Here is a 13,061-nt window from a genome sequence, read left to right as displayed (position 1 = left end):
GTAAGTCACACCCATGATTCAACTTGATCTAGAGAAGCACAGAACACACCTCTGTGCAAAGTACGAAGTATCTGGAAGGGTTAGGCCTATCAACCGGAAACCAAAAACTTACATGACCTCAATATGGTGGTCATCGTAGATCACAGGTCAAAGTGAAGGGTGCCCTCAGATTTTGTCCCCAGTTTCCACAACACTAAAATGTTGAAGTTGCCATCTTAAATGGTTTATGAGATATTAGCAGTAGTATGTCTGGTGACGGGTTAACAAACTCATACAAGATCCCTTTATGGGGATGCTTAATTACATGTCCTGAGCTCTGACCAGTTGGATTAACTTCCTGTAATATTCTGGCTAAAGTGGTGTACAATCAGGCCATATTAAATACTGTACAGAAAAAAGTACTTTATCTACCACAGGTGTTTCCTGAATTAAAGTAGTAAAAAAAAAAAAAAAGCAAAATAACTAGAAGATTTTCAAGAAAACAACAGAGGAAATCAGTACTAATAAGTCAAATAAAACCCTGGTTAGCACTCATTAATATTTTAATAACTTCCATTATCTCATGCATGTTATAAGGTTCTTGTTGGACAGGGCAATTCTGGCATTTCTAGTCATCTCCAATTGTTTCAGAACAGAGTAATTAAATTCAAACAACTTTATTTTTGAATACCACATTTAAAGCTACCCAGAATATAGCAAATCAAGCAACTGTAAGGCATGCAAGACATACACTGCATTTCAGTACAAAATGATGGTTTTGCAAATAAGGCCCCTGGAGCTAGATTTTTTGGGGGCAGCAAGTGCCAGCTATATTTAAAACAGAATGGAAAATGGTGATTTTTATTTACAGCAGGAGTGTAGCTCAGATATGTAAGCAATTTAGTAAACTCTTAAATGTGTTGCAATATTCAGTCTCTAGTTTTTCTAGATTGTAGCAATATACTGGTCGACTTTATATTAAATCAAGAACAACATATTTAAATCATTCTGCGTGCACACAACACAATTACAGTCTACTTTTTTTAGCAATAAATGTCAACATACATCAGGGGTCCACAGTTACAGGTATATCCTATAAAATGTTTGAAACCACAGATTGAAAGAATCACCAAAATTACTATTAAAAAAAGAAGCACTTAATGATAGACAATTAATATATTTATATATTCTGACTAATAAGAGCGAATAGCAGGTGGGATGGCAGAACAGTCTTCTTCATTTAAAGATGTATCAATCACAGGCCTGTACTCAAGGGTCACCTAAAAGAAATGCAAACAAAAACAAATGTAAGTGTGATCATTTTGAAATACCATTTCTTATGCCTAATATTGGCACTATTAGTTGGAATATGTTATTGGGGTAAGGAATAAAAAAGTGCAGGTATCTGAGGCATGGGGTTATCAATTTAGGCTATATATGTAGATCTAATAGCCAGTAGGTAGATGATTTTGTTGTTTTTGAAGAATCAGCAATTATGTTTGTTCAGTCCTCCCAACATTGAGGGTGAATACACATTTTCAAATCAATCCAACAAAACGTTCAGAAGTAATAGGAGTCACAAGCTTTCAAAAGAAACAAGAAAAACAGTACGCTAGGTGTGCTTCAAGCTTGAGAACATAACTAGGACATTATGAGTAAATAAATGATTTTGTTTGTTACCTTTCCATTTGAATCCACAGTGGACAGGGTATGCTTTCTCCAGTGTTCACTGAAAGGGATCTTCTGTTGTCCTTGTACTGGTTTTGTATAATCATATTCATCTACACGATCCTAAAGACAAAATTCACTTTTGTATTTTAATTTACTTTAAAATTGAAAAAAAAAAAATATATATATATATAAAAAAACAAACAATTTTGTAAAAATACAGAATAATTAAATATTGAAGACGCTCCCTATAGTTTTTGGTAACACCAAATAATTAATATGTGCTTTCGGAGGCCATTCTGAACCAATGTATGGTTATTTCAAATATGGTATTAAATCTCAAAAAATACAGTATCTTTGTAACAATGGGGTTACCAACCCCCAACCATTGAAAACGTTATACAGATACCAAGAAAAAAAAAAAAAGTTGATTTGACATGAGTGAATTAACCCTTACTTTGAAATCTTCCCTGGCATGAGCTCCACGACTCTCTTTGCGTGCCTCAGCACCGTAGATTGTCTGTAGCGCACAGAGCATCAGATTCTGCAGTTCCAAAGTCTCCACCAGGTCAGTGTTCCACACAATGCCTAAAAGTAAAGGTAAATTAACATATAAAAGAAATTTGAGTTCATACTTTATATATATATATATATATAAATAAATAAATAAATAAATAAAAAAGGTTGTGTTTGGACACTCAACCACTTCCATAAACTTGTTGTTTGCCCACCTCACTGGAAGTGCAATATGATTTAGTAGCAGGTGCTATAGTATAAGGAGGCATGTCAAAGCACATTTTTGTTATAAATGAGTGTTAATTAGGATTAATACCTCTGTCAAATGTCTTTATGTCATCTATTGTCTTGTTGACAGCGCTCAGTTTTTCACATCCTTCTTGAAGAATGGTGCCTGTACGGAACACAGCTGCGTGGGCCTGCATTGTCTGTGTCACAGGAAAGGACAAAAGAAACACATGAACAGTATACACACTTCAGTAAAAAATAAAAAGGGAAAGTGATATTGTATCATTTGTGTTTTGTTGAGGGAGAACATTGTTACAATAATATATATATATATATATATATATATATATATATATATATATATATATATATATATATATATATATATATATATATATATATATATATATAGTTACAATAATATATATATATATATATATATATATATATATATATATATATATATATATATATATATATATATAATTTAAGGATATATTACCCTTTGCATGTCAAGTCTGATTTCAGAAGTCCTTCTGTCACCATTGGCATATCTCATTTTATCTAGGTTGGCAACAGATTCCTCTCCAGCATTAGATTTAAGAGATGGAAGCGTATCTCCTAAAGTAAAAAAAAAAAAAAAAAAAATTAAAAAGATAAACAGAACTCAACAAAATTCTAGACAAAGCATTCAATTCAGATTTCCATTTTCTTCAAGTACATTACAGTATTCACAAAGTCTTAAGTCGCTTACCAGGCTTGCAAGATTCAGCAATGCTCAGAGCACACGCACGACCAAACACAACCAGATCAAGAAGGGAGTTTGCACCAAGTCGATTGGCTCCATGAACGGATGCAGACGCAGCCTCCCCACAGGCATACAGTCCTGGAACAACCTGATCCTCATCATTACGATGAGTAATGACCTGCAATAGAACAGGGCATTTACAAATAATATACTAAATTACAAAGTAACAAAGTGGAAAGAGAGTGGGGGAATGTGGTTCAGTGGGGCAAGCATTGGGAGCTTAAATAATTAGAACAAAAAAATGTTAAAATGGTATTTGTATGATTCATGTTTAAATATTTGTCCATCAAGTCCTTCATTTTTAAAATGAAATCTTCCAATAAAATATGCTCTTATTGAAATACAGTACACCCTCGCTATAACGAACCTGGCCCCTGGACCCCAAATAAAAATAATAATAAAAAAAAACCTAAAAGATAAACACACACTGTCAACATCCTGCCACCTCCGCGGTAAAGTCAACTCTTTTGTCTTAATAAATAATATGCTATGTAACTATGCCTCCGAAACTAAAATAGTTTTATGTTGCAACAAAGCTGGAAACTAAATAGATTGTTTGAAAAAAGTAGTAACGCAGGCATACCTCTTGGGTTTTTTTGGCTTGTTCAGCAACCATGCGGCAGAGCAAAATTGATTAAAGAAAAAAAAACACAAAACAAAAAAAAAAACTTCAGGATCTGATTAATTTATGTCGGGTTGACTTGGAATAAAAACTCAGTTTGGGATTCTTGTTGGATTAAGATTTGGTGCATTTTGGCGCAAATCTGACATGAAACGATTCATGTCAGATTTGAACAGCTTATTGTCCTGTCACTATAACGAACCCCTCGATATAACGAACAAAAGGCTTTGACCCCAAAAGGTTTGTTATAGCGAGGGTGTACTGTACTTGGTAGCTTTCAGATTTTCAAATTTCCAACAATGTAGAATATAAGGTATAAACATCAAACTTTTAATCTATCAAAATAGGCTTTAAATAACACATTGACGCTTTGTGAATAGTGCCAACTGATTTGTGCCACTGACTGTACAAAGCCCCTTTAATGCATTGTGCCTACCTGCCCCTTGTAGTTTGTTGGAATTCCTCCCATATTGTAATGAACAGTAGGAAGGACAGGGATAGGTTCCTTTGTGACATCAACACCGGCAAATATCATGGCAGTCTCAGAGATGCCTGGCAGACGGGTGGCAAGCTGCTGAGGTGGCAGATGATGTAACTGCAGGTAGACATGGTCTTTATCAGGACCACATCCTCTGCAAAGCAAAAAAATGTGAAACTGGAAGTGTCGGCTTAATTAAAAACATGTACATTTAATAATGAACAGGTTTTGTAACAGTGGAGCCAAAGCAGGCATTTATCTACAACTAAAAAAGCGTGAAGATAGGTCATTTAATACTGATGGAAAATAGTTAGGGTTAGGGTTATTTCACTGTAAAATTTGGCAACATTTCTTACACAAAATTCTAGGAGTCTTAACTAGGTTTTCTTTAAGGCCTGAACGTTTAACATGCCCATAGCAAACCATTTTTTCCATTTTAGAAGTTAATACATTGTCTGTTGGATCTATAGGTGCTATGTCATGGATGAGACTATTTATTAAAAACAAAAGTGCTTTTGTATTTGCAATTTTGGTACTTTTTTATTCAGAGAAACTAGTACAAGTTCATAAAAATGTTCATTTTTTTTACATTGCAATTAGGTGTGGTGTTCTATGCATGGGATTTGTACACAGGATAAGATGTAATGGAATTTTGGCAAATATTTCACTGTGATTGGCTGATTTCTGATATGTGATTTATAATGGGAGTCTACAGTGCCCTATAGAGAGAAAGGGTTAATGGCAAAACAGCAGCAGTACAAACCTTCCTTCACGGATCTCAATGGTCATAGCACGTGACACAACATCTCGAGATGCAAGGTCCTTTGCATTAGGAGCATAGCGCTCCATAAATCTCTCACCCTCGCTGTTAATGAGGATGCCACCTTCACCTCTGCAGCCTTCAGTAATCAGACAGCCAGCCCCGTAAATACCTACAACGTTTTTAATTAAAAAAAGACAATTAGTATAATTCAACACTGGCAATAGGACCAACTAAATAAATCTAATTCAAGCTCATACAAGTTAAACCCTGATACTATACAATGTATGTAGATCGATGTGATCTTTGTCTATGGTGCTTCTGTTTCAGGATGAAATATGGTTACCGCATGAACAAAGTTCAGTAACTTTCTTAGAAGTTTTGACCCAATGGTATATACAGTACATTTTGTAGACTTTTTTTATTATTGTAGATAAATAAAATCCTGTATTTATTTGCATTGCCTAATAAATTTGTATTGATTTGAATTACGCTTGTTTATAAACAGGTATATAATTAATTAATCAAAGCCTGAATTTGCTTACTGGAAGCAATTAGGTTTGGTTCTCAACATATAGCCAAGAAAATAGTAGCCCTCAAAAATAAGTACAGGGACAGCCCTAGTCTCTAGGAAGAACTACATACCTGTGGGATGGAACTGCACAAACTCCAAATCCTGATTGGGCAAACCTGCTCTAGTTATCATGGCCATGCCATCGCCTGTGTTGGTGTGGGCAGAAGTACAGCTGAAAAAGGCACGCCCATATCCACTTAAAAGAAAAAGAGAAGCAGCATTCAATATAATTGGAATATTTTACACTCTAAATGCACGCTGCAGCCTTCATACAGTAACTTTTTTTTTTTTTTTGTATAAATTTAGTCGTTGCCAATTATTTTTATTATTTTCTCGCAATTTGGAATTGCCAATTATTTTTTTTTAATCTCAGCTCACCGCTACCACCCCTGCGCTGACTCAGGAGGGCGAAAACAAACACACGCTGTCCTCCGAAGCGTGTGCTGTCAGCCAACTGCTTTTTTTCACACTGCGGACTCACCATGCAGCCACCCAAGAGCTACAGCGGCGGAGGACAACGCAGTTCTCAGGCAGCTTACAGGCAAGTCCGCAGGCGCCCGACCAGACTGCAGGGGGTCGCTGGTGCGCGGTGAGCCGAGGACACCCTGGCCGACCTAACCCTGCCCCCCCCCCCCCCCCCGGGGCGACGCTCGGCCAATTGTGCGCCACCCACTGGGAGCTCCCGTCCATGGTCGGCTGTGGAATAGCCAGGACTCAAACCGGCGACGTCCAGGCTATAGAGCGCATCCTGCACTCCACGCAGAGCACCTTTATCGGATGTGCCACTCGGGTGCCCCATACAGTAACTTTTTTGTTTCCAAACGCATATGTCCCTTAACCTGAGGAAGTGGGCAAGTCGATCAAACTAACTTCCCTGACATTTTGACATTTTACATGAACAATGCATGTCCAGGATCCGTGCCTGCTTACATGTGTATGTTGATTAATTGGATAAAATATAATTCCGATTTATTGCATTTTCATGCTTCACTTGTTGTGATAGTTCTGCATTAAGGTTTGTACTACAGAACGCCTCGATCTGAACCAGGGTTTCCAGACTCGGAGGGCTGCAGTTACCACTGCGGTAGGGTGATTTTCCCAAACTGAAACCGAGATTTGCAAAAGATGAAACTGACCCGAACCTGAAACTAATTAAATATACAATGAGAAAGCATTGGCAGTTTCAGCACTAATCTGGTGGCATTGTCGGGAGCTCATCGCACCCTCATTTTATTTTTTATTAAGGTAGCTCCATGTATTGAAATAAGTTTAAATTTGCTCCTGTATTCTATCAGCATGTTGATTTAATTCAAGTGCGCTGTTAAGAATCTTACATCTTTTACCCGATAAATTATTTCAACTTCAAGTTCATATTGCAGTGAAGCAATGATGCTGATGGTACTAGATACTATAAATAAAATATGTGTTTTGTAGCCATAAAACAAAACACATATTAAAAAATAAACTTCAATGGCATTGGTTGGATTGGCAGAACTTCAGCACAGCACAACAACTCTGTTCTGTGCTACGAGGTAATATTAGGGGAAACATCTGACAAGTTACTGTATTTAACCATCCTTGTAGGTAGACAAATATCAAGGATGACAAGTAGAGGACTACATTACATCTTTTGTAAACCCAGGTGGTAAGTAAAACTGGAGCATTTTTGTAACAGCATTAAAAAATTTAACAAAGTTGGGGCTCCCGAGTGGCGCATCCAGTAAAGGCGCTCCGCGCGGAGTGCAGGATGTGCCCTATAGCCTGGAGATCGCAGGTTCGAATCCAGGCTATGTCACAGCTGACCGTGACCGGGAGTTCCTAGGGGGCGGCGTACAATTGGCTGAGCGCTGCCCGGGTAGGGAGGGCTTAGGTCGACTGGGGAATCCACCTCCTCCGGCACTATAGGTCTGGTGGCATTGCTGTGGATCTGCAGTGCGAAAAATGACGGCTTGGCAGGAGCACGATTCGGAGGACGCGTGTTCCAGCCTCCGTTTCCCGAGTCGGCGGGGAGGTTGCGAGCGGTGAGCCAAGGAAACAGATAATAATTGGGCATGCAAGTCATTATAAACACCCACCTTTTTTAAAGATATGCACTGATTAATAGTACTGTTCTTATGATGTGCGACTACCAAAATATTAGCATAGTCCCTCAACTCCCATAAAATGACACAGCACTTTAAATTGTTGGAAACCCATGTCATAACAAAAAAAAAAAAGAGACAGTCAAATGGATTTTTATCAGGAATAGTTGCACAACAAACATGCCAAGCTACCTCTATTTTTGTTGTATTTATGTTCTTACCCTGTGGCAATGACAGTGTTTTTTGCCCTGAAGCGGTGGATTGACCCATCTTCCATGCAAAGCGCTATCACTCCTTTACACTCCCCATTTTCCATCAGCAGATCCAAGGCAAAATATTCAACAAAGTAGCTGGTGTCATACCTTAAGGACTAAAGAAAGGTACATAATTATTATCCTTTTAAAGAGCCACATCCATCTAGCTCTCCAGTATTAAAACACAGCCAATTTTGTTTGTGTAAAACTAGGGGTTTTATAACTTCATTGGAAGCGGCCGTGGTCAAGGATCTACCAGGCGAGATCAAACAATACAGAAAGCTGGAATGTTCAATTGAAACCAGATCATTTGAGGATATATGTGGAAGGCAGGGGTAATGATTCCGCATCAAGAAGTAATGCTGGAGTAACAGAAAGTAGGAAAGTCACATATGGATCACCAGGGTCATGAAATGCACCACAGAACCCAGCACCTCACTGTGCAGGAAACAAGTTACCTCAGGCAAGGGTGGAACCCAGGTGGATATCAGCACCCAGGTACAACTACCAAAACCAGCTGGCATCTCCACCAAGCCTGGGAGACAGGAGGGAAACACCCAGCACTGAAGCAAAGGAAGTATAGAGCATAGGGACATCAAGAAAGCCCAGGAGGTTGAAAGAGGTGTTTTTAACCCGCTGGAAGGAGCTAAACTGGAGAACTTGAGTCCCAAGACATCTGTGTCAGCAAGTTTGATATCATTAGGGAATGGAAAATGATATGTAATGTGTAGGGCTAAGGATGCTCGAATTTGAGAAAGTTATGAAAAAAGAAAAAGAACGTCAACTCATTTAAAAAAAAGGGCATGACTTTCAAGAGTTGATGGAGGAAGGAAGTAAAAAAGAGGGAAGTGGAGGCAAAGAATTTTAGAAACAAAAAGGTGCAAGGAAGAGGAACTTGGCGTGACCAGGAAAAGTGCCATTATCAAGTACAGCAAAAAACAATATATTTTATAGATCTAACACTGAGTTAAACAGATTCTTCATAGCTAGTTTCGTAGTCTCCAACCACTAATCTTGAACAACGTAACATTGCTAATCTGGATCTGTGGAAACATTTTACAAGGCCAGTTGTAAGAGTTCTCTGCAAAATGCCTATGAATATCCTTTTAGGATACCAAAATATATATTTATCACTGTATTTACAGACCTATTTATAAACAGCTTCTTACCCGACCATAGAGTGTGTGCAGCAGAGAGTGTCCAGTTCTGTCAGCTACACAGCAGCACCTGTGGGCCTGGCCACCTTTTCCAAACTTCAGACTTTGTCCTCCAAAAGCACGCTGATAAATCTTGCCGTCATCAGTTCTACTGAATGGCATTCCATAATTTTCCAACTGAAACCAAAAATTCACACAATTGACAGTTTAACCTACAAGAAATATTGTTTTAAAAGTTTAAGGCGGGATGCAGGTGGGTTGGGGAGGATTCTAAAATTATTAAAAGATACAGTGCATATACCATGGCCTACCACAGAGTTAAAAAGCACTGTCCCCCCTCCCAGTACTAAAAAAGAAGACTGATTTTGGTAGTCCTGAGAACATTTTGTGTAACTTAACCAAAGGACCAATGATCCAGCCAGTTAGATATACTACTACAGGAAGTAATATTGTAATCCCAGCTAGAGGATTAATTGAGGAAGAAGGGCAATTGGGGAAATCTGATTCACACATATTTTGCTTAAAACATTCATTTTTATCATTGTTGTTACAGTTTAGGTGGGCAATCTTGATTGGTGATCCAGACTTGCGTGTTTCAGTGCATTACCAACTAACAGTTGTAATGGGATCCTCACCTCAACAACGGCAGCAGGTGCCTGTTCTGTCATGTAGTGGATTGCATCCTGATCTCCCAGCCAATCAGAACCCTTTACTGTATCATAGAAATGCCATCTCCAGTCATCATCTTCCATGTTCCCCAAGGCTGCATTAATTCCACCCTGACACACAAAAAATATGTTAAACAAAAAACATTTAGTCAATTTTGTTTTGTGTTTTTGAAATCTTAAATAATCAAGTCTTGGTGGACTTTACATTACTTATGCAATACAATCACTGCCTAACAAAGCTCTGTACATCTGCTAAATGTTAATGGATTTTCTGAACATAAACAGACCGTCATAAAACAAGTAAATCCAAGTTGATTTCATTAAAAAAAATAATAATAATAATAATATATATTTATTCATTTGGGCAGTAAGGCTGTCTTACCTGTGCAGCCACTGTGTGTGATCTTGTAGGAAACAGTTTTGTAATGCAGGCAGTGTTAAAGCCAGCCTCAGACAAACCAAAAGCAGCCCGCAAGCCGGCCCCACCTGCACCCACAACAACTGCATCAAAGTCATGGTCTACCACTGGGTACTGTGTAGAAATCTGAAAAAAGACAGTAAAACAAAGTATTTTAATCGGAACTTCTGCAAACAATATACGAGGTGATTCATAATTTGCGAGTGCTGTAACCTCAGTCAGATCAGAAGGTTCTATCAAAAACATAAGTTAAACAGGATGGGAGCTGCTCAGTTCAGAAATCAGTTCATTGTTAACAGTCGAAACACCAATAAACTTCAAAATTAAGATCATTAACACATCCATACTTAAAACCATGTCAGTCATTTAAATAAATAAATAAATAAAATACTTACTGCATTTGAAACTTTTGCAGTCTTGTCCTTATTCCCGTAGACAGTGAAGTGAAACTGCCGAGCACCTCCTTGGACGATCGCCGGAAGCTGCCAGAACAATAGAAAGTTAAATGGATTCTTCAGGGCTCTTCAGTTCGCCAAATTTGGTTGCATTGGTCCCGAAAAAGTTGTTTGTGCGACCAGCAATTTTGTTTTTTTGGTGTACATGTGTCAATGATTTTACAACCTTAAAAGCTGACTAAGAAATTAAAATTGTTAGCTACAAATATAAACTCATCTGAAATATATACCATATACAATAATTAATATAATTGTTTTTTCATAATAATAACAACAACAACAATAATAATAAGAGGATATTCAGATGAAAATGTGTTGTGATTTGTTTGATAATGACGTTTGAGGTTGCTGTCTTGTACAGACTACAGTGTGTAACCAATTTGTTGCAGATGAGACACAGGTTTACCACTGTTTTCAGAGAAAGCAAACTAACTCCCATTCTGTCTTAAAGTCTCATACTTTCGTTTATTACTCGTGGATCGTTTGCTCAATGCATTGGCTCCACGAAACGAACAAGCACTTATTTAAAAATTATGAAATTCACTTTCAACTGCACAGCCAGCTTTCACTCGAGGTGACCTAAATAGGCATGCAGCAGCGAACGGTGTCAAAGGTCATCAAGTGACGAAATGTCCTTGCAGTGGACATGCAGGCTCAATGAAACTGAAGAGAGAGAAAGGGTGAGAAGAGAGAACAATAAACACGAATGGATACAGAGACCAAAAAATAAAACTCTGTTATTTTAACTCTCTCTTCTTTCTTCAGTTCTTTCAAGCTGCGCGTAAAGTGTGCATCACCCAGCATTTCACCGGGAGCCGCATGCGGCTTGGCCAACTCTGGTACATGGTTATAAATGGGAAATGGGAACTTTGGCTGCTCTTGTATTCAGAACAGTGTGTTGCATGGTTGTGTGGCCAAGATTGCTTTTCAAATGAGTGTAATTATTTTGAAAAAAGGCTATTTATTGTTTTTGTTTGACTCAGATTTTGCTCACAATGTTGCCAACAACCAACCGCGCCCCCCAACAATGGGTGATGATGATGACGCATATGGTTAAAGTTCCAGTCTTCATTTTTACCAGTGCACCTGCTCTTCAACGCTCTGGTTCTCACTTTTAAAAATGTTTTTATCCTTTACAAAAAATGTGATGGTGACGCAATCCCCCTTGATCCCTTCCACTACACCCCCAAGGGGGCCACGACCCTCAGTTTGAGAGCCCCTGATCTAGCAGATAGTAGTTATGCCACAGACTTGTAACAATAATCATTATTGTTTGGAAGATTCCTGCTGCCACAGTTGGTTCCTTCTTCACCAATTAAAAAAAAAGTGCTCCAGGTAGCTAAACAGTGTTCCTTTTCCGCATTGCCTCACATATCATATTATATTACCCAACTTCCCAGTAATAATTGGCAGAAAACAATGTTATTTGTAATGTCTTGTAATTATCCCACTGCATAGACTGTATTAACAACAATATTGTTAGAAAAGCATATATAACTGAGCATTCAAATAAAAAAAATCATGTACAGATTTGCTTACTAAAACAAATAAATATTTTCTGAATTATATTTTGAATGAATAAAACACATTTGATCCTTTTTTGTAGTGCCATCTAGTGGCACGCAAGCATCCCAGTCGCCTCATCAGAAGTTCTTGCATGACCCCGCATTTCCGCCCTCCAGTATCCCATAATGCAGTTCCAAATGTTTTTTAAGTTCTTTATAAAATTATTATGTATACAATAAGTAGTTTTTTTTGTTTGTTTTTTACAATATTAACTGTGGTTAGCATAACTTTTTAATTGAGTAAAACTTCATACAAAATAGTTTTCTCTATGTTTGCACACTGACCTTGGCTTCACATCACTAAATGTGTTGTCGAATTCTAGACACCTTTCAGTTCGCCTTTATTATTATAGTTTACCAGATATCATTACACTTTGTATTATATTTTATTACCAATCTTAAAAGGGTTTTTTTTTTTGTTTTTTTTTTACCTTACATTTAACAAAATCAGCGGCGGTTATCTAACTCAGCTGACTGTGAGTGATGAATGACTTTGGTTACTGACTGCTCAAAAACGAACCACTTAAACACAAATTTACATTGCCACACCGAGTTGTTCGAAGATAATATTGATATCCCTGGGCTCTTCTAATTTACTTCAAAAGAATGCACACTTACAGCTTTCGTTGAAAGCACAGTCTTGCCAAGAATTCTAGAAGCACCACACAAAACAGCCATGATGTTCAGTCTGCAGAACGCCTACCCATAGTGACAGCCAGTTACATCCGACCTGAAATCGGGATATACCATATGTAGAATCCTGGGGGTAGACTGGTAGTAGCATTTTCAACGAAACTAACGTTTTAGTCTTTACCCGCTTTGGCGGTAAC

General features: G+C 37.9%; 1 protein-coding gene across 1 annotated transcript; it reads right to left on the bottom strand.

Moving 5' to 3' along the window:
* Positions 1-640: 640 nt before the first annotated feature.
* On the bottom strand, positions 641-12,979 carry LOC117399409 (succinate dehydrogenase [ubiquinone] flavoprotein subunit, mitochondrial). Its single transcript, XM_033998536.3, has 15 exons — positions 12,850-12,979; positions 10,607-10,693; positions 10,176-10,337; positions 9,761-9,904; positions 9,138-9,302; positions 7,936-8,084; positions 5,705-5,829; positions 5,063-5,231; positions 4,258-4,453; positions 3,146-3,317; positions 2,894-3,012; positions 2,480-2,591; positions 2,105-2,235; positions 1,660-1,770; positions 641-1,259 (listed from the first exon to the last, which is right to left on the bottom strand). The coding sequence occupies exons 1-15, from the start codon at positions 12,907-12,909 to the stop codon at positions 1,173-1,175; spliced, it is 1,989 nt and encodes a 662-aa protein (XP_033854427.1). The 5' UTR covers positions 12,910-12,979; the 3' UTR covers positions 641-1,172.
* Between the last annotated feature and the right edge of the window lie 82 nt (positions 12,980-13,061).

This window comes from Acipenser ruthenus, chromosome 4 (genome assembly GCF_902713425.1).
Source record: "Acipenser ruthenus chromosome 4, fAciRut3.2 maternal haplotype, whole genome shotgun sequence".
Lineage (NCBI taxonomy): Eukaryota > Metazoa > Chordata > Actinopteri > Acipenseriformes > Acipenseridae > Acipenser > Acipenser ruthenus.
The sequence above is the reverse complement of the archived record's forward strand: the minus strand, read 5'-3'. Positions and strand labels throughout refer to the sequence as shown.

Excerpts from the sequence above, each read along its gene's own strand:
- LOC117399409 (XM_033998536.3), bottom strand. The coding sequence starts at position 12,909 with ATGGCTGTTTTGTGTGGTGCTTCTAGAATTCTTGGCAAGACTGTGCTT. Across the intron at positions 10,338-10,606 it reads CTGCAAAAGTTTCAAATGCA|ATTTCTACACAGTACCCAGT; the intron begins GTAAGTATTTTA and ends GTCTTTTTTCAG. Across the intron at positions 1,771-2,104 it reads ATGCCAGGGAAGATTTCAAA|GATCGTGTAGATGAATATGA; the intron begins GTAAGGGTTAAT and ends TTTTGTCTTTAG.